The sequence below is a fragment of the Stylophora pistillata genome, chromosome 8, assembly GCF_964205215.1.
Source record: "Stylophora pistillata chromosome 8, jaStyPist1.2, whole genome shotgun sequence".
NCBI lineage: Eukaryota > Metazoa > Cnidaria > Anthozoa > Scleractinia > Pocilloporidae > Stylophora > Stylophora pistillata.
This window is the reverse complement of record NC_142526.1, coordinates 23,981,040-24,002,892: the sequence shown is the minus strand read 5'-3', so window position 1 is coordinate 24,002,892 and position 21,853 is coordinate 23,981,040. Positions and strand designations below refer to the sequence as shown.

Below are 21,853 nucleotides of genomic sequence, written 5' to 3'. Positions count from 1 at the left end.
AGAGGCACATGCCTTGCAATCAATGTGTGGCCTCCACACAAACGAACTTGAAACTATAAGATCTGTAGTTCCTTCAAAGATCATCAGAAACCTGGTAGGAAGAAGAAGAGTAAACCTGGAGTAAAACTCAGAGGACTCTGCTGGACCCAAGGAACAAGTAGAAATGGTGGAAGGGATGTCTAGTACTTTAAGCTTTCAACCACCCAGCCACATTCTCATTTCCTGAGGAGGTAAAGAATCTACCAAGTTATTGAAGATCAGAACCTCTTTACCAAAAACAGTTTTGTTACAATGAAATATATGAAGTTCATATATTTCATAATAATATTTCATATAGTTCATATACCAAAACAGTTTGTTGAAAACATCAAGCATGAGTAGATGTGCCCAATTTGCAAAGAGGTACGGTATCAATTAGTCCAGACAATGGCATTGTCTTTGCTATGTTCCATGCAAAAGATAGTGGGCCAATTTAAAGACAGCCTTAATGAAATATAAAGAACAAGTAAACACCTTGAAAGAAACAACCTGGGGGTGAGTAACAAAAAATGTATTACACTTTTAATTAGTCTAGATGATGAGACTAGAAATAGCATAATTTTGACTAAATTGTTCTTACATTTTCCCTATTTCTAAGGTGAAAAGAAAGTGGTTTTCCTGTTTGGTGTCTGAATCCCTATGTAAGATTTTGGAACAGCTGGTGCCTCAGGTCTGATCTAGACAATAATTCATGCATACTAATAACTATATGATTGAGCAATCAACTAAAAGAACTTAAATGTAGCCTGTATTGTACATTACTATTTCTGTGAAACAGGTTTTCACCATTAGAATTGTATTTGCAGGCAAGTATTTATGTCATTGGTGGAAGATAAATCCCAAAATGATGCAAGTCTCTTGCCATAAACATGGACATACTGAACTCCCAACCCTTGAAAACATTCAAGAGGATTATGAAAAGTTTGTAGCAGATGGCTCTGTTACAAGTCAACAAAAGTTTTATCACAAAGTGATTCATGAGAAACTGCCAGACATTGAATTGGACAAAGTAAGATAAAAGAATTTATTTACAGGAGTTGCTGAATTTACAAAGTCTACATTCTAGTGTAAATATCATGCCAGCCTACTTTACACTACTACAGGAGGAGATAGACACACTCCTTAGAAATGCAAAGGAAGAGGTAATTTTTCTCAATTTGTGTTTTCCAGTATCACAGCTGTACAATCCTCCAATCCCATCACACATGATTCAAACCTATCTTAATTTTTTAGTGAAGGAAGCTATGATTCTGTGTTATAGTTTGATTTATAATATTACACTAGCACAAATCAATTTAACAACCCATCAAATTATAGCTACTGAACAGTACGTAAAGTAGTTCATATTTCAATAGTACTATCTCAACATTATAGGAAAAGCTTACAGATGAACAAATGGAATTGGCTGCCTTTGAGAAAGCCAATGGACCACTACCAATTCATTTGGATGAGATTCTTAAGAAAATGAATGTGGAGAGACAAGCTTAACATGGAAAATCATTCATTTGTAACCATGTACACACTTGCTGCAAGGTAACATAACTTCTACCCTCAAATAGCTCATTGATGACAAGACTGATAAGCTAGGTAAGTGAAAGAATAACTGCCTTTCATGGAAAACATGAATACAATAATAGGATCATGTCTCACTGTTCCCCCTTTTCTTGTGTTCTTGTTGTAGAGGAAGACATCACAAATTTCTTCAGTTCATTAGGGAAAAATTCCCAGACATGATGATCACACCAAAGCTATATATGCTAGAAGAACATGCGTGCCCTTTCCTTCGACAGTCACATGGGTCTTGGATACTATTGTGAACAAGGGATTGAAGGAAGACACTCCGAATTCAAAACCCAGTCTCAGCATTTTGACGATGTAAAGAAAAAGGACACGAGATTACGTCAAATCCAGAATTAGCAGGGAAAGCTCCCAAACCTAAAGAGAGAAATTTAAAACGAAGAGCGAATGAGTAAAACGCTTCCCTTTACAGTGGCAATGTATTGGTTTGTTGACTAAGAACGTTTACTATATACGTAGATCTAGCGTAATTTATTTGCTAAGTTCTCTATTGGACGAATAAAAGTGTGACCGCACTCTTTGGAACCAAAATTAGACTTTCTGCTCGAAATTCAGTACCTCTGAAATTCAAAATGGAGTCGCATAACGGCCGATCTTGACATATTAAAAGCGCCTTGAATGGACTTTAAAACAATTAGGATTAAAACACTTACCTCCGTCAGTTGTTTAGTAAGGTTTGACGTCTTCTCTTATGACTCTCGCTTTGCTGGAAAAAATTCGAGCCTTTTCCAAATCAAAATCAAAGTTTTCAGTCGATTTCATAGGGTGTGCTTGTTGGGCTCCACTATAGCAACGCGTTTTCGTCGAACACAGGCAAAATTTAACCGATTTTACCCAAATTTTCGACAGCAAGTGCCTCGTCCATCTGCATGAATCCGCCATGCTAAATTTCACTCGCATACATTACAAATACAGCAAGATTTCATTGGCTAAACTAGACCTTAGCCCGAGTGGTTGCCATGGACGCCAGATTTATGCAAATGAATAATTTGGTATTAACCAGAGAAGTAATAATTTTAAAACTCGATGTTTCTTGTAGAACGCATGCGCGAACTAACTTTCCACCGCGAAACAGCCGTGATGGGAGCCGAATGTAGTAAGTGTGGAGGACGGCCAACCATCGGAAATTACTGCAATAGGTTTGTGTGTTTGATTTCATGGAGGTTTTGTTTGTTATAAATTTGTTGCTCTTTCCGAACGGCATTTTGTTTTGCGAACGATCTAAGAAAACTGGGCAGCCTTGATTTACCAGCGCAACCAATATTTATCCCCTTAGGGACTATGGAATTCGAAATACAAAGGAATTGGATTTTCTTTGAGAATTGTTTCTCTATTAAGACTATTACATGATTCGAAACAGGAAAACTGGACGAAAAATATTTTCAAAGACTTACTTGACGTTGTATTTCAGTTGTGTGCGGCTCAATTTCGCTCTCTCCCGGAAATATTTCGCTCTCTCTCAACCTCTCTCTCCCGGAAATATTTCGTTTTGGAGGCCCCTAGGCGAATTTGAAATTCGATTATATCAACTAAGTTCCTATCAATAAAGATTTAGAAATGCAAAGACTAGCAAAAACTAACGATAAAAACCGACGTTTCGGTGTCATCATGACGCCATTGTCAAGGAGAAATAAAAATAAAGTTTGTGGCAAGGTTGTTTAATTAGCTCGTAACATATTTATGCTAATTTAGTGTTACACCTTGCCACAAACTTTATTTTTATTTCTCCTTGACAATGGCGTCATGATGACACGGAAACGTCGGTTTTTATCGTTAGTTTTTGCTAGTCTTTGCATCAACTAAGTTGAAATTATAAATTGGCCACGGTAAAGAGTGAAAAAGCTGACGTTTCGAGCGTTAACCGCTCGTCAGAGCGAATGAATTAAAATTCGTTTGGAACGAGTTTGTCCGTTTCAGTTCTCCTTTGCCGGGAAAAATTTGTTTTTTGTTTAAACTTACAACGAAATTTTTACTCTAAAATTAAAAGCAACTAGAAATGTTTCCTGTTCTTTGAGGTGGTATTGGAGGCTAACTTGGCGTTTTCAGACTGCTTTTATTTTCTGGTTTCGCCTTTAGGTCTCTTTCCGCGTACGCTAAATATAAAGAAGTGAGGCCTCTGCTTACAGGGAATTTTCTGGTAATTGAAAGAAAGGTCTGTGCGAAATTTGGGGTAGTCTCGGGAGTGACATAATCATAAGATATAGGGCATGAAGGAAGTTTATTTAAGCGAAAATCAAGAGTACATAGGGAGTGAGGTGGTTGTGGTTTGATTACGGTCTACTATTTAGTCGGGCGACAGACTATCGGGTTTCTGCACAAAACTCCGTCACATGCAATGGGGAATACCGCAGACACGTAATAATAAACGCGCAACCTTTTTTCCACGATTTCAAAGATGGCGGATATGTCGAATGTGACTGGCGACTAATTACAGGAATGGCTCCGACCTGTAATTGGATGATAAATATAGTAATAGTTAATAAGTTACATCTTAACTCCTTGCACGTGATTATTGTTTAACCGTGTGTCTCCAAGCGGAACAGTGAAATAACAATGCGAGCGAAAACACCGATGCGTCAAACAAGACTAAGGAGACTCTCCTTCTTATAACGTATAGTAACAGTCGACACAAAACCCACTAAATCGCTCAAATTCGCCATTTAGAGCCACAGAAACGACAATACAAAGCAAGTGAGGTAGGTTTACATTTATTTTGAGCTTTAACTCAGACATGTCATGATATAAGTTTACGATAATAAGACTCTTCAATATTCTCCCATACATTCCTTTATATTTCGAATAAACAACCAGACTCGTCGCTTGTCTGGGCCCCCTGTGCAAGAAGTCGGCCATTCTGTTAGTCGAGAATATTGGTCGAAATTAATTTCGTTTTCTCCACAAGTCAGTTTGTTTACATTCAAGAAACACACTCCTAGATCATGGCAAGCAATATCGGTCGCATCTTGTTCAATCTTTAGAGTTAACTTTCATGGATGGAAGTCATCCAGTAGGAGAAGAAAGTGACAGCGATGTTGTTGATAGTGACAACAGTGAAAGTGAATCGTGTTTTGATGACCTTTCTTCGGGCGAGGAAGTTTTTGGTGAAAGAATGATTCGAATGCCAGCGCCATGTGACAGATGCTCACGGCTAATATGCAAAGATGAGTGAGATGTTTTGTTGTTTATTGCTTTTATTTTTGGATAGAAAGTGTTGGACCAGAAATTTAAGCTCGATTATCCCTGAAGAATGCGTACAGCTAGTATTATGAGGTCTTTTTCTTTCTTGAATGGTGCTGTCAGTCTTTTATGATACATTCATCTGGCGTATTCGCCATTTTGAGCAATTTTTGGCAGATCTCGGTTAAAGAGTCCATAAAAAATGGCATTTTTTGGTAAGAATAAGAAATTCTCAGAACTCAGTTATCAATTTTTGCAACTTGAGAATACTTTTTGAAATAGTGTATTGTGCTTTGAGCACCATTCCAATCATTTTGAGAAAAATTACATCAAAGTCAAAATTACTGTCCTTAATTAGCATAATTGCATATATTTCATCACATTAAATTGTTGCCATGGACACGAATGAATTATATTCTTCTGTTTATATTTAACAATTATTCGCCTCAGGTTCGGTGAATATTGTCGAATAATCCCCGAGACAAAGTCGAGGGGATTATTCGACAATATTCACCGAACCTGAGGCGAATAATTGTTTTAGTATAATTTCAGAGCTGAACAACAGAGAAATTTCTAAAATCACAACATTTTAGTAACATTTATGAACATTTTATTTTAACATTTCATATAAACGGTGTGGAGTGGTTTATGTAGCGGCATATAAGGAACCGCTCGACCAATCAGATTGCTGGAAACTCTTTGCTCAGCTCTGAAATTATACTAAAACCATATATAACATGCTTACCTTTCTGCAACATGGGCTTTTGAAATAAAATATATATCTAACACCCACCATTAGCTAATTTTTCTCTCCAAAAATTCAGTCTGGATAGGGTTAATGATATAATTGTGAATGTTATAATGAAAGCACTTCATAGTGATGAATAAAATTCATGTTTCTTACATGTGGGACACCAGCTTAATCACCTCTGAAGGGAATGCAAGGGAAAGTGTGGAACACCAAACAACTGTTTGAAGCTACAATAAAAACATTTTTGTGATTCCACAAAGTGCCTAGCTACGCTCCAGGTGAACTGTGCACTTTGTGTTGCATCATGGTCATATAACAGAGAAACGAGTTATTTGCATCCAATCACGGTCAAGTGAACATGTTTGGTGGCAGCAAGATAGGGTGGGATGTAATTTGCCCTTCCTTTGAAAGTTAAAAATTTTTGATGGGCCTGTGCAACTCCGGTCATTTTTCCATGACGAATTTGAACTTATGAGGCAACCAATGTCATTCACTAAGAAGCGAAACTGCTGTCTGGCCTAAGAATCTTGACACGAATAGTAACCATTACACTCACAGCTAATGGCAGATGAATGTTATCAAAGTAAGAAATTACTTCCCCAGAGGCAAGTCATCTAATTAGGAATCAACCCTTGACATACAAACACATTACAAATAGACAGACCTTCTAATACATATACACAAACTTTTTTCCACTGCGTGGAAGTATAGGATTTGTAAATGGAGAAACCCCCCGCCTCTTATCAATTTTTTTTATTTCAATCAATTTATTTAAACCCTCACAAATACAGTGTACTTGAGAAGATTATAATTATTACAGTAGTGTTACAAATATCAATATAAGGAATACAGTATAATAAGAGAATGGAAAAAAGAAACTAAAAATAATTTACAATTCATTGTTACTAAGGATATTTAAGAATTGAAGAAGGAGAGGAAGAAAAGAATATTTAAATACATATGTTAGCTGTGTGGAGTTTGGGGCACCGAAATAGTTCCAAGAACTAATGGGAGTGGGTGTCCCAGAACAAAAAATTAAAACCAAGGGAATACAGTATTAATAACAATTTTGGTAAAAAAGTATTACTTTCATACTAATTATTAAGAATAAAAGATATTTACACAAACTATTTAACACTATTATAACCATCAATCATATAATTCTTTATACTTTGATGAAATCTAAAAGAGGGAGTGATTTGTTTAACATTAATCAATCATTAGGCCAGTTCTAGAACATTGTTCTAGAATATTGTGCCTCACTGTACCATCACGCACTACCTGACTACTTAAGTAAGGATATTGAAAGCATACAAAAACGTCCTCTATCAATTATTTAGCCAGGCCTTTCTTACGATGACAGCCTGTCAATATACAACATGGCATCTTTAGAGGAGAGACGCATACATCAAAGTGAAAAATTGTTTGATTCTATTGTATCTAATCCAGATTATAAGTTGCACCATTTTCTCCCTCCCAAGAACTATTGTCATTATAACTTTAGAAGACAATGCCCCTTTGCCAATCCTGTCATGCGTACCAAGCGTTTTTCTAGCACATTTCTGCCATCTATGTGTAGGTGTTAGCAGTTTTCGTAGTATGAATTTTTATGAATTTTTATAAATTAGTATTCTAAGCTTAATTTTGTAGGTTTTAGTATTTTTTCATATGATAAGCTTTGTATTAATGAAATTTGTAAATTCATGCAATTCAGCCTTAGATGGCTGCCATATGGATTCAATTAAAGCTCTACGTACGTACTTACTTACCTAATTGGTAATAAATTCCAGAGTGTGGTACAAGTGTAACAAAGGGAATGAATACCATCATGAGTTGTTCGAACTGGGTTTACAAACAGATTCTCATTCAGTGATTGAAGTGTACAATGTGAATGAACAGAAGATATTGGCTTAAAGTAAATAGTAAAACAGGAAGGAGTTATTCTATGGGGCCACTGATAACAAAAGAAAGAATGTCTAGATGAATTATATCAGAGAATTTTAAGAGGTTGAAAGGTTTCAGCAGTGGTTGTGAATGTGATGCTTGTTCAGAAAATGTCATATTTCTGAGTAGACGCATTTGCAAAGTAATCACTGGCGTTAAGTAAGTGGGATATGTTAAACCCTAAACTAAGGTACCATAAGTGAGAAAGGGGTGGATAAGTGAATACTAAAGCATATGAAGCATAACAATGCCAACATAGTAACTCAATTGTGAGAAGATTCCAACAGTTTTTGACAGTTTTAGGCAGAGCTCATCAAGGTGATTTTTGCATGGCAGATTTGAGTCAAACATAACACCTAGACATTTTACTGTGGATACTTCTTGGATATTTGCACCATCAATCATTAGATTAAATGACTTGTGTGGTTTTAATTTTTTAGAATGAAAGAGAACAAATTTTTTTTTGAGAATACTAAGTGCTAGTCTGTTGGATTTCATCCACTCTGCAACTGATTTTAGCTCATGCTTTAACTTAAGTTCAAGATTGTTAAGGTTCTTACAAGAGCAGTAAATGTTAGTGTCGTCAGCAAATAAGTGAAAGGTGGGCAATTTAAGGCACTAGGTAAGTCATTGATATATAATAAAAACATCAAAGGACCAAGAACAGATCCTCGAGGAACCCCACAAGTGACTGATAGGGAATCGGTCATGACCATCAACACACACAAATTGTTCTCTGTTGGATAGATAAGACGGAAACCAATCATAGACTTTGCCGTACTCCATAATGATGCAATTTCAACAAAAGAATAGAATGATAAACTGTATGTATCAAAGGCTTTTTTTAAATCAATGAAATTACCACAGCCAAACTCATTGTTGTCAATTGAGTAACAAATAGATTCAGTGATACTTATAAGTGCGTGATTAGTTGAACACTTTTGTCTAAAGCCAAACTGAAGTGAGTAGAGAATGTTATGACATTCAAGATAACCATAGAGTTGCTTATACATAGCTTTTTCACATATTTTGCTAACAGATAGCACTGATATTGGCCTATAATTATATTTGTCATATCTAAAGCCTTTCTTGAAAACTGGAGTAAGTCTTACCAATTTAAGTTTATTTGAAGAATGCCACAGGGAAAATAATCATTAATTAGGGATGAAAGAAGTGGAGAAATATGGTTTTCAAGAATTTTTAGCAATCTGACGGGAATACTGCAAGGGCCAACAGATTTGTTAATGTCCATTTGAGATATGTAGGACTCAACTTCAAATGAGGTGATGGGGGACAGGAACATTGATTCAGGAAAATTGCCATTTAGGAAAGAGGTAGAACAGCAACTCCCCTGTGGAATATCTTTATCAGTGTTTCTACCCACATCAACAAAAAAAATTGTTAAAGATGTTAGCAATAGCACAGGATTGTCAATAGATTTGCCACTTTCCGTTAAAAGGGTAGGAATATAGTCGGCTTTAACTTCACCAATGTTTGTGATTGATCTAATTCCTGACCATATTTTTTTAATACTATTCCCACCGCACAGAAAGTAATTCTTTAAGTAATTAGACTTGCTGGTTTTGATATCTTTAACAACACTATTCCTGAATTTCTTGTGAAGAGATATTAGAACGAATTTGTCCTGTGCACACAGATGAAAATATTGCCTTTCGTAATGAATATTAATCTCTATTTAAATGAATCTAGACACCGATAACGGAAAGGTCTGGACAGGGTACAGGCAGTTTACATATTAATATTAGTCCTTACCTTAACATTAAGCAATTTTTTCAGCATGCAATTCTTAAGACTACATAGATAAACACCATGTAACGCCCTAAACACAACAATGGGCCTTTTCGCTTTTATAACCAATCTCGAAGACTATCACTTAAAATGCATAAAACACGTGTACTGTTTGAGAGCATTTGGTCAGAGCTGTGGAAAACAGTAAGAAACCAATACAGGCACAGTATTGAAACTTCATAAAAATAAATAAAGGCCTTTTACATGGTCGTCTTCCAAGTTATGAATAAAGAAATTTTTAAATGACTAGAAATCGCTCATTTAGGCCAAGAATAACAGTTCTTTGAGATCTTACGTCCCTCTCACCTCAGTGGGTGTGGAGAAAACGTGGGGTAGGCTATGGCTTACCCAGTGGCCTACCCAGTGGCCTACTTTATGGCCTACCCTATGGCCTACCGGTGGTCAGATTTTTAAAAACAAAAATAAAACTAACGAGTACGCTGGTGCAAGGGAACACGGCAAAATGTTATTTTTTTACCTGGTTTTATTCGTTGTTTATTCGCCAGTTTGAATTTCCGCCATTTTGTTTTTGAGTATTGTTTACCGCTGACGCTTTATATCGCAGGCGAGCGCCGAAGGCGTGAGAGTTTTCCGGACGAGCCCCGGAGTGGCGAGAAATAACGGAGAGTGAAACATGTGGGGGCGTGACCCTTTTCAACCAATCAAAAATTAGTAAAGCCATAACAAGGGGGCGTGTACTTCTCATGATGCTCGTTGTACTTGCAATGGCAACAAAATACGTCATTTGGTGGCAAATTTTGCGCCAAACTAAGCTCGCACAGAATTTTGGTCGAAGGCGCGAAGAGTTAGAAATATAAACAAACATAAGAATTTATGGCGATTTTTCAGTGAAAATCAGCGGAAAGTGGAAAGAATTATTGAGGAGAGTTATAGTGTTTTTGTATCTGGAAAAGCCAGCTGTGGAAAATCTTTCTTCCTGCGATATATTATAGAGAAAATTCGACGGAAAGGACTACATTGTTTTGAAACAGCACCAACTGGCATCGCTTCACAGAACATCGGTGGTATAACCATCCATTCATTCGCTGGTACTGGGTCAAAAAGTATTCATGAACTAATTTGTGCTATTAAAGCTAACGCAGAAGCAGAGAGGAGATGGAATAGTTGCGATGTTCTTGTTATCGATGAAGTGTCGATGCTGAGCCGCGAACTGTTTGAAGCTATCGCTCGAGCCATCCGTCGAAGCTCGCAACCCTTTGGCTCGATACAGCTGATTTCCAGAAATTCTCTTCATCTTTTTCACGACAGAAGGCATGGCCCTTAAAAGTAGTCTTCCAAATGTTGCTCTGTTTTGAATAGGCTGGCCATTTTTCTTACATTCAAGTTAAAATTTGCCGTATATATTGTCAACGGTAACAGTGGGACCCGACTTTTCACAAAAGTTTTCTAATATTCTGCACGGCTGGCTCAAGCTCTGTCACAGGCTCTTTCACAGTGAATAATTATAGAGTTTGTATAGTGGTTTAGTTGGACTTGCTTTTGAGCTCCGTAAATGTAAAGTTGTGTGAAGTAATCAAAGAAATAAAGTCTTGAGTCTTATGGAAATTGGTTGCCTCTGACTGTAGTTATTTCTGAAAACAGACGTTTCGGCTAATGCTTAAGCCTTCATCAGTGATATGAAAAACGAAGATCGTTATCCTACGCTATTTAAAGTTAAAAACGTGACGCGAAGCTTCCGCGCGTAACTATGTATTTGATGCTCGCGCGAGGTCTTCTGGAAGTACGATGTGATCGTTCCGAGCATTCAGATCCAAAGTATAGTGCCAGGCTTCAAGGAAAAGTCTCTCGTGGTAATTAGTTTCGAAACCAACGACCCTGACGTCTGTAAAATCCAGGCTATGGTCGAGAAGGTGGACATGGCTTGCGACTTTGGAGTTTAAGTCAAAACCTGCAACTGCCTTTTTGTGCTCTGCAATTCTGGTCTTTAAAGATCTTTCTGTTTGGCTATAGTACTTAAAAATTACACTGTGTGCAATTGATTTTGTACACCATGCCTGACTTCTGGCGGTCAGGTTTGTCTTGCTCCTTTGGGCGTGGAAAAAGGCTGTTGATTGTCACACATACTAAGGTACCCTGGGTAAACTCATCGACTTGACTAGATCGTCGATACTGTCCATCTTCACTGTTTTCAATGGATTTTTACAAATATCCTCTTACCCGGGGTATCTTAGTATGTGTGAAGGGCTGGTGTTAGAAGACTATGGGGAGAACCAGGTGAGAGAGATTTGACTAGGGTCCAGGTTGACCGCGTATTAACGGTCTCTCAGCTGCACAAAATGTTCCTTCCACGCATTAGAAGAATTCAGAATTTGAGCGCCTGGGATGCGTAGCAAGATTCTCATGTGCCAGCCAGAAACAGTCACGCTGATTACCCTTTTCTGATTGGACGAAGTTATTTTGAATTGGACGACGTTATTTTGAAGTGGTCAATCAGACGTGACGGTTTCTTGCTGGCACATGAGAATTTTGCTACGAATCCCAGGCGCTCAAAAACTAGTAATAGTAATCAAAGTTTAATGTCTTTACGTGGGGCATGGTTACCCATATTGCCCGAGCCAGAGGCTCATGTATGAAACGCAAGACAACAACCCACCTATCTCACGCCAGGGGAGGACATCCATCGTGCGTGTGAAATTGACGTCTCCTACCCCTAACCCTGAGGGAGACGGGACCTCCATTTATTCGTCCCTATTCGAGAAGACTAGAATATCTAAACCATTTCTTGATGTTATAGAAAGGCAGCATATTCTTCTCAAGTATTTTAAGACCTTTAGTGTTGGTCCGGCCGGGGCTCGAACCCTCGACCTCCCGCACATCAGTCCAGCGCTCTATCCATTGAGCTAACCGGGAAGCGGTTACTGTGGGATTTTGATTTTCTTCGAGGGCTAACTCTGGTCGGTTTGGATGGATTTTCGATTGGAAGCTACGAGGAGAATCGTGCATCTTTTGACCTTAATGCTGCGAAGTTTGAAAGCGGAGCGATGCGATTTTCGGGGGGAAAATCGCTCGGGCGCTTGAACCCTTTCAAAACAAAGCTTCCATCCTTGTCTTTCTTTTATGCATTACATTAACTACGAACTCAGACTTATTCAAAATCGCTCAAAAAAAAAACATTTTTGAGGCAAAAGGACAACTATACACCACAAGTAAAGTAGTTCAACGTTTGTTTATCAATGATTTATGTACATAGTCAGCAATATATCACTATAAGTGAGGCAAACGGTAAATCTGGTACATTCACTATAAAACAACAGTCGGCTACACACAGATTGCAATTGTATGGGCCCCTATGTTTACAACACGCTTCTAACGGCTGAATGTCAACGGTTTCACTCCCCCTTATTTCTCGCCACTCCGGGGCTCATCCGGAAAACCCTCGCGCCTTCGGCGCTCGCCTGCGATGCAAAGCGTCAGCGATAAACAATACTCAAAAACAAAATGGCGGAAATTCAAACTGGCGAATAAAAAACCAATAAAACCAGGTAAAAAATAACATTTTGCCGTGTTCCCTTGGTTAAGGGGGAGGGGAGAGGAGGGGCCAATATTGCGTGGTCGCTGAGGATATCCAAAATGGCGGCTTCACCATCCAGCTGGTAACTTACAGTGGAGTACTAGTGCAAAAATGTAAAGAACGGCGTCATATCGGACAACATATTCAAGTAGAAAAACGCAAAGAGTACGTGTCAGGCCAATTTTTTAAGTGCCTCTTTTGTGCTGTGGTATTGAATTTGCAACAATTAAGCACCCCGACACACGCAGGCATCGCCGTCATAAACGTTTCACAAACTTTACTTGCTTTTCCTAAGTGAGGGCCAGTATTGCACTCGTTTGAAAGGAGAGCTGATATGATGATGTTTGCCCGAAAGTTGCGTTTAACCGGCTTCTGTTCCTCGATTTCCTTGTTCTATCAGAAAGTTAAGAAATTTTGATCGGAATGTGGCCGCTAAAACAGCAAAAGAAAGTCGTTGGTAAGACAGTCCCCAGGTAAACGTTGAAAGGTTTGCAGGAATGCTATGCTTTTAAAAATCTGACCACCAGTAAGCTATAGGGTAGGCCATAAGGTAGGCCACAGGGTAGGCCATGGCCTACACCATGGCCTACCCCACGTTTTGTGCATACCCCACCTCAGTTCATTCGAAGGTGTGTAACGTGACATCCCAAAGGACGGCTGTGTAAAATACTAGGATACCAAGAGGATTTAATAAAAGATTGTGTTTTAACAGTCACCTCTTACTTTAGGTAATTATGTTTTAAATTACACTGGTATAAATAAACCTTGCCCTTTCATTCACAACACCGGGAAAGTATCGGGACCCAAACGATCCATTAAGATAACTGATCACTTCACGTGCACCTCCGCCAACGTCATCTGTATCATAACTTGCACTTATTGCAAAAAGATATACATCGGCGAAACAGGAAGACGACTAGGTGACCGATTCCGAGAACACCTCAGCGACGTAGAAAGGAATGACAAGGACGCATCAAAACCAGTCGCTAGACACTTCTAGGCATCACATGGCAATCTGCGGTCTTACCTTACATTTAGGTAACTCGGAAAGCCGCAAAACTCTTGAACAAAGATTTATCTTTCAAATCAGCACTCTTAACCTCATCGGTATCAACGCGGAACGCTTTTCATTCTACTAATTTATTCGTGTTTTTCTCGTCACCATGTTCCTACCAATAGCGTAGCTCCACTTTCTGCACAGAAACGCAGATACAATCCACAATTCCTCCCTTCGCTCTGACGAAGGGCTAATGCTCGAAACGTCAGCTTTTTTTACTCTTTACGGTTGCCAATTTACAATTTTAACTTAGTTGATATAACCAAATTACTCACTTTATGTTTGTTTCATCGTAGATGTTACAGTCAAAAGACTGGGAAGTGTTGCGTGTGTGATGATGTCGCTGACAAAGGATGTTATTGCAAACGGTACGTATTTCAGATTGTTACCTTAGGGCCGGGGGTACATTGTTCGCGAGATTGTTCTTTAATTAATTTATCGTGCAGCCATTCACACGAGAAGTTGCTACTTTGAAAACGATACTGACAAATGACATTTTTTATCGCTCTTCTGTAAAACTTGTGCTTAGCGGTCAACCGGTCGCCCCGCCCCTCAACACAGGTTTGACAATGACATGATTATTTCCTTAGATACAGAGGTAAACTTACCTCTTTGATATTTGTACAATTTAGATGCTATGGGATAAGTACCGGGATTTGCTCTGAGTGTATTGGCATGGTTACCCGTATTGCCCGAGCCCGAGGCTCATGTATGAAACGCAAGACAACAACCGACCCATCCCACCCCAAGGGAGGACATCGATCACAAAGTAATTTTGTGCGTGGGAAATTAACGTCTCCTACCCCTAACCCTGAAGGAGACGGGACCTCCATTTATTCGTCCCTATCCTAGAAGACTAGAATATCTAAACCATTTCTTGATGTTATAGAAAGGCAGCATATTCTTCTCAATTATTTTAAGACCTTAAGTGTTGGTCCGGCCGGGGCTCGAACCCGCGACCTCCCGCACATCAGTCCAGCGCTCTATGCATTGAGCTAACCGGGAAGCGGTTACTGTGGGATTTTGATTTTCTTCGAGGGCTAACTCTGGTCGGTTTGGATGGATTTTCGATTGGAAGCTACAAGGAGAATCGTACATCTTTTGACCTTAATGCTGCGAAGTTTGAAAGCGGAGCGATGCGATTTTCGGGGGGAAAATCGCTCGGGCGCTTGAACTCTTTCAAAACAAAGCTTCCACCCTTGTCTTTCTTTTATGCATTACATTAACTACGAACTCAGACTTATTCAAAATCACTCAAAAAAAAAACATTTTTGAGGCAAAAGGACAACTATACACCACAAGTAAAGTAATTCAACGTTTGTTTATCAATGATTTATGTACATAGTCAGCAATATATCACTATAAGTGAGGCAAACGGTAAATCTGGTACATTCACTATAAAACAACAGTCGGCTACACACAGATTGCAATTGTATGGGCCCCTATGTTTACAACACGCTTCTAACGGCTGAATGTCAACGGTTTCACTCCCCCTTATTTCTCGCCACTCCGGGGCTCATCCGGAAAACCCTCGCGCCTTCGGCGCTCGCCTGCGATGCAAAGCGTCAGCGATAAACAATACTCAAAAACAAAATGGCGGAAATTCAAACTGGCGAATAAAAAACCAATAAAACCAGGTAAAAAAATAACATTTTGCCGTGTTCCCTTGGTTAAGGGGGAGGGGAGAGGAGGGGCCAATATTGCGTGGTCGCTGAGGATATCCAAAATGGCGGCTTCACCATCCAGCTGGTAACTTACAGTGGAGTGCTAGTGCAAAAATGTAAAGAACGGCGTTATATCGGACAACATATCCAAGTAGAAAAACGCAAAGAGTACGTGTCAGGCCAATTTTTTAAGTGCCTCTTTTGTGCTGTGGTATTGAATTTGCAACAATTAAGCACCCCGACACACGCAGGCATCGCCGTCATAAACATTTCGCAAACTTTACTTGCTTTTCCTAAGTGAGGGCCAGTATTGCACTCGTTTGAAAGGAGAGCTGATATGACGATGTTTTCCCGAAAGTTGCGTTTAACCGGCTTCTGTTCCTCGATTTCCTTGTTCTATCAGAAAGTTAAGAAATTTTGATCGGAATGTGGCCGCTAAAAGAGCAGAAGAAAGTCGTTGGTAAGACAGTCCCCAGGAAAACGTTGAAAGGTTTGCAGCAATGCTATGCTTTTAAAAATCTGACCACCAGTAAGCCATAGGGTAGGCCATGGGGTAGGCCACAGGGTAGGCCATGGCCTGTACCATGGCCTACTCCACATTTTGTGCACACCCCACCTCAGTTCATTCGAAGGTGTGTAACGTGACATCCCAAAGGACGGCTGTGTAAAATACTAGGATACCAAGAGGATTTAATAAAAGATTGTGTTTTAACAGTCACCTCTTACTTTAGGTAATTATGTTTTAAATTACACTGGTATAAATAAAACTTGCCCTTTCATTCACAACACCGAGAAAATATCGGAACCCAAACGATCCATTAAGATAACTGATCACTTCACGTGCACCTCCGCCAACGTCATCTGTATCATAACTTGCACTTATTGCAAAAAGATATACATCGGCGAAACAGGAAGACGACTAGGTGACCGATTCCGAGAACACCTCCGCGACGTAGAAAGGAATGACAAGGACGCATCAAAACCAGTCGCTAGACACTTCTAGGCATCACATGGCAATCTGCGGTCTTACCTTACATTTAGGTAACTCGGAAAGCCGCAAAACTCTTGAACAAAAATTTATCTTTCAAATCAGCACTCCTAACCTCATCGGTATCAACGCGGAACGCTTTTCATTCTTCTAATTTATTCGTGTTTTTCTCGTCACCATGTTCCTACCAATAGCGTAGCTCCACTTTCTGCACAGAAACGCAGATACAATCCACAATTCCTCCCTTCGCTCTGACGAAGGGCTAATGCTCGAAACGTCAGCTTTTTTTTACTCTTTACGGTTGCCAATTTACAATTTTAACTTAGTTGATATAACCAAATTACTCACTTTATGTTTGTTTCATCGTAGATGTTACAGTGAAACGACTGGGAAGTGTTGCGTGTGTGGTGTTGTCGCTACGAAAGGATATTATTGCAAACGGTACGTATTTCAGATTGTTACCTTAGGACCGGGGGTACATTGCTCGCGAGATTGTTCTTTAATTAATTTATTGTGCAGCCATTCACGCGAGAAGTTGCCACTTTGAAAACGATACTGACAAATGACGTTTTTTATCCCTCTTCTGTAAAACTTGTGCTTAGCGGTCAACCGGTCGCCCCGCCCCTCAACACAGGTTTGACAATGACATGATTATTTCCTTAGATACAGAGGTAAACTTACCTCTTTGATATTTGTACAATTTAGATGCTATGTCATAAGTACCGGGATTTGCTCTGAGTGTAATGCTGAAGCTGGGAATGGATTTTGCAAAAGGTATGTAGTTAGTTTTTTCAGTCAACTGTGAGCAATAATTAATTCCAGGTGTTACAAACGAGGGTCTACCGCCTGAGTTCCCCAGAAAAGCCAATCCGTAATCTTTGATACTGAATGCCATCTTTGACGATTAGAAATAAATCTTTCAGACTTCGATACGAAGCATACCGTTCCATAAAAGAATATTAACAAAGGAACTTAGAACACTTTAAATCTCTATTAATTTATTTTATCAACTATAAAGAAAGGTCATATTTTTTCCTGCCATTTTGGGGTCGTTCGGAAGGGGACACTTGTTGCAAGAGTTACTGCTGACAATTACTTAACCGAATTAAACTGGGTTTGTAGTTAATCAGTACCTCCGTTGATATTTGTTTCATTTTAGATGCTACAGCAGTAGGACCGGAAAGTGCTGCCAATGCGATAGAATAACTGAGCAGGGAATGTATTGCAATGAGTAAGTGGTCAGCTGTTGTAGTTTATTAGTTTAGACACTGGATGAGAACGTTTGTCACCAGCAGTGATAGACCGTTTTACGAGTCAAGTTCAAGCACGAGCTAAGTTCGAGTCACAAGCCAAGTTCAATTGCGCTTCGTTTTTTCTCCTTTTTTTGCTTGAAGTTTTTTTTCGTTGTCAAAATGTTGCGCCAAGGGTACAGGAACACCTAGTTTTAAGGTTAAGACTTTTAATTTTTCTACAGCTGTTCATGTATCGGTTCACACCTGCGATCAAAGAAGTAAACATTTTTACGCATCTACGAGTTGTTCTCACAGATTTCGCGGACCTCGTTATTACACATGTGTTGTGGCAGAAGTTCCATTTCAACGACAAAGTGTCGAAACTGACTCGGAATACTAGTAATAATAGACCAAAAGAAAGGACTGCTCGTAGTCTATAGTATAAAGAGAATCTCAGCATCTTGTCCTACTTTTCTGGTTTTTCTCGTAATATACAGGGTACACTTTTCAAGATTTTCGAGGCATCTCAAATTTGTCGAGACATCGTCACATAATGTGTGAAATATATAAAGCATTCTATATTCTGTGTCGTATTGATGAAAAAGACGTTGAAAATTGACGAGCACATTTCTGAGTTATTTTTTCTACATAAAAAATAACTCTATGTTAGTGTATCATGTGGTAAGATGCTTGCACCAATCAGATCGCCTCATTAGGATATATAGATATGTATCTTGCACCAATCAGGTCACTGCATCAGGGTATGTACCTCGCACCAATCAGATCACTGCATTAGGGTATAGCTGCATTAATAGCGAAGGAATTCACCCAACAGTGACGCACACCGAGAGTGACATATTAGTGGAGAACTGTGAGCTCATCTACCCAGTGTAATGGTACATGTCATTCGTGAAGACTTCGTCGCTATGAACTGTCGGGGTTAGAAACGGCGTCAGGGAATATTTCTTCCATTAAGAAGTTAAAAAGTGTTTTGTGTGTCGCTCCTTCAATTACAACGCACACGCCGTCAGCTAAAGGCCCAACACGAAATTATCACTAGAGCGTTTGTTTTGGAAGGGCTAGGTTTTCTGACACAGTTAAAATTTGCGCAAAGCTTATGCATAAGGGATCATCGCTAGATAATCTTGTTTTTGCCCTGTGGTTGCTCTTTGGCGAAGGTTGAAAGTCATATTTACTGTCTACTTCAACTGCCATGTTAAATATCCGTTTTTTTTTTCTTTAAAAAGATCTCCATGAATAACATCTTGTGTTTAAACAATATTACGTGTTTAGTTGTCACCACTCTTTCCTAGATGAGTGTCATTTTCCAGTAAACAACCTAAATCAGTTTACGACATCATCCTACCCCACTATAAACATCTCACTTGGATGTAAAGGCTATTGTTGACCCCCATTGTTAGTTAATATTCCACGCAATTCTCACTGAGACGTTTTCTACCAATCAAATTAACTTTTAACCTTAGACTTCACCCCATCACGAGTCAATTTCCTATAAATAACCAGCATTTTATCATGTATTCCGCACGCGCGGGGCAAAGTTCAGATAGGCAACAACCAAATAAGCAGCCCACGTTATTTTGCCCATACGAAGGTATTTGAAATATGATATTTTCTTTTCGTTAAATGTAATTTCACTTGTTCCAAGAACGGAGACCACAAATAGCTTCGGTCAGAGGCTTTTGGATATAAGATAGTGTTACTTTGCCTTTTACAGCAATATTATGTGGAAGAATATATTTGAGGCAATTGACTGTAACTGAATAACTATGATTTGTCTCTGACGATGGAGCGGCAGTGAGCATAGTTTGTGAGGGTGACTTCAGGAAGCGTGGCCCTAATGCTGTTTCTTTTGCTAACAATTTTTCAGATATCAGTGGCAATACCATCAGTAAAATACGTGTTTCTGAGTTTATTTCAGATAAATTAGAGGGTTTTTTGCGCACGACTAAACGAAATTTTTATTGGAATCTTTTGAAAGTAATTGTTATTTTTCTTTAAAAATGCAAACATCAGTTCCTTAGAGTCCAATTTCAAACCACTCATCCAAAAAAACAAACTTGCTTGTGTAGCATGCCTTTATTTTTTTTCCACTTAAAAGCTACAATAATAGATAAAAAAAATTAAGTTGGCTCGAACTTGACTCGTGACTCAAACATGACTTAAGCTCAAACTTGACTCGTGTGACGGCGGTACAACTCTCACTTACACGGGAAAAATATATGATTTGCGCAGCCTCCCGAGAGGATTCGAGCCCCGACAAAGTTCGATTCTCTTGGGGAATCATATCTCTCGTTTAGTTAGTGCGCTATATTCACTGTCAGTCCGCTGAATTCAAAAGTTTGTTTGATTACAAATAGTCCCTTTCGATTTGAAAAAATATCTTACCAACCTCCTTTTCTTGGTCCGTACCGCAAGTTAAGGAACGTATTTTTTTTCGGCTGGGGTCACAAACCGTGCAGAAGAAAGTCGGTCCGTAAGTTACAATGCGGCTCTCGAACTCAGTAAGAGGTATGTAATGAGGAAAAGCTCACAAATAGATCGAAAAAAAACCTGAACACACTATAAGAAGAGGCTAATCGACTAAGATTTGAATACACGTCAATAGATCGAAACCACATAATTAGATATTAACGCACACTGAGTTTAGGCGGTGTGTAAAGGCAAAAAACTGAATAACCGCAACAGAAAAGACTAATCTTGGGGATAAGCCTCAACAGATGCCCTGCCAACTGGGCCACTGAGAGAACTAGTCGGCGAGTTAGGCCATACAATAAATTCATATGTGACAAGCGTTCTACATACTGCTAGGGACAGCAATGTAGGAGGGTCTTGTTTAAATTGTATTTTTTAGACTGCAACCAGCATTATTTTTCTAAATCATCAAACCGCTAGCCCCTAAGATTGGTCAATCTTATGACGTAGAGTGTGCTTACTTAAACCCAAGTGACGGGAGTCTCTTTATAGGGTGTATAAAGGCCTCTGATGGAGTATCGAAAACTCCGTCAGACTACAATTCACAGTATAGAAAAAAAAACTGCTAAAATGAAATTGAAGCAACTCCAGATCATCCTTAGCAATCACTGGCCTTGATCTCTGTTATGTAATTTAACATTTATTGAAATGTCTACGTGAGTTTCTGACGTAAACTGAGATGCGATGAATTGCGACGTTGTAACTGAATAGAAAAGAAAACCTAGGTCATTCGTTTTCTCACCCACTCCAGCCCTTGTTCATTTCTTTACTTTGAGTTCCAATAGCTCCTTGTGAAATTCATTTTTGTGCTGATGAAGTTTGAGATACCTTTTTGGTTTCAGCATTTTAATCAAAGCTAAGTCATTCGCTCTTTTAAAAGTTATCTTATATCTCACTGTTTCTTAAATGGCTCTGAATATACTTGTAGATGCTATGACTCAAACTGGCCGCCACCCCTCCGAATTGAAGTATCCTCTGGAGGAGAGCATTTCAAGTTTTATGGCAGGGAGAGAGACTTGCAGAAATACATCAATGTTGCAAATCATGGTCAGCGCCGAGAATTAGATTTTAAAGACATTTCCGACTAACATTTTTCCTCTAACATATCAATTATGTTTCGTTATCATTGAGATTCTTTGAAGACATGACCAGTAGCTAATCTTAAGTGTTTGGTTTAGTTTCTCTATATCTTTGATCTAAAGCATTAAGTCAATAAGAAATTGAAATAAATTTGTGCTCTAAGGGATGCTAGTTAATCAGGGGGATCACGCACAAGAGTGAAGAAGCGGTTTTTTCATTTTGTTTTTCAGTTGTACTAATGTAACAGTAAAGAAATAAAGATCTTTTGTGTGCCAGTTATTTAATCTCACAAGTTATGAATTCATCGGTCTTCACCTTAGTGTTATAGAAGTATCCCTTTTCCCTCTCACAGCTTGAAACATGTTGCAAACAATCGTGCAAAAAATAATTAAAGGGGAGATAAATCATCGAAAGAAAAAAAAAAGTTAGCGCTATAGCGTTCAAGTTTCGGTTGTTTTGTTTCCTCTTCGCTAATCTGACGAACAAGATTATACTGAGAGATAGAATTA

The 21,853-nt window shown here is 38.9% G+C and overlaps 1 protein-coding gene and 2 long non-coding RNA genes across 3 annotated transcripts; 2 read left to right on the top strand and 1 right to left on the bottom strand.

Annotated features, from left to right (window-relative positions):
* Positions 1–1,049: 1,049 nt before the first annotated feature.
* Positions 1,050–2,539, bottom strand: LOC148725601 (uncharacterized). The gene is made up of 2 exons (XR_015990629.1): positions 2,271–2,539; positions 1,050–1,974 (listed from the first exon to the last, which is right to left on the bottom strand). It is a non-coding gene; the product is annotated as an uncharacterized LOC148725601 (long non-coding RNA).
* A 102-nt stretch (positions 2,540–2,641) lies between these two features.
* LOC148725599 (uncharacterized) lies at positions 2,642–21,623 on the top strand. Its single transcript, XM_088730331.1, has 6 exons — positions 2,642–2,756; positions 14,184–14,255; positions 16,909–16,980; positions 17,245–17,313; positions 17,699–17,770; positions 21,193–21,623. Exons 1-6 carry the CDS (start codon positions 2,644–2,646, stop codon positions 21,350–21,352), a joined length of 558 nt encoding a protein of 185 aa, XP_088586457.1. The 5' UTR covers positions 2,642–2,643; the 3' UTR covers positions 21,353–21,623.
* Positions 2,766–7,305, top strand: LOC148725600 (uncharacterized). The gene is made up of 2 exons (XR_015990630.1): positions 2,766–4,313; positions 4,596–7,305. It is a non-coding gene; the product is annotated as an uncharacterized LOC148725600 (long non-coding RNA).
* Positions 21,624–21,853: the final 230 nt, after the last annotated feature.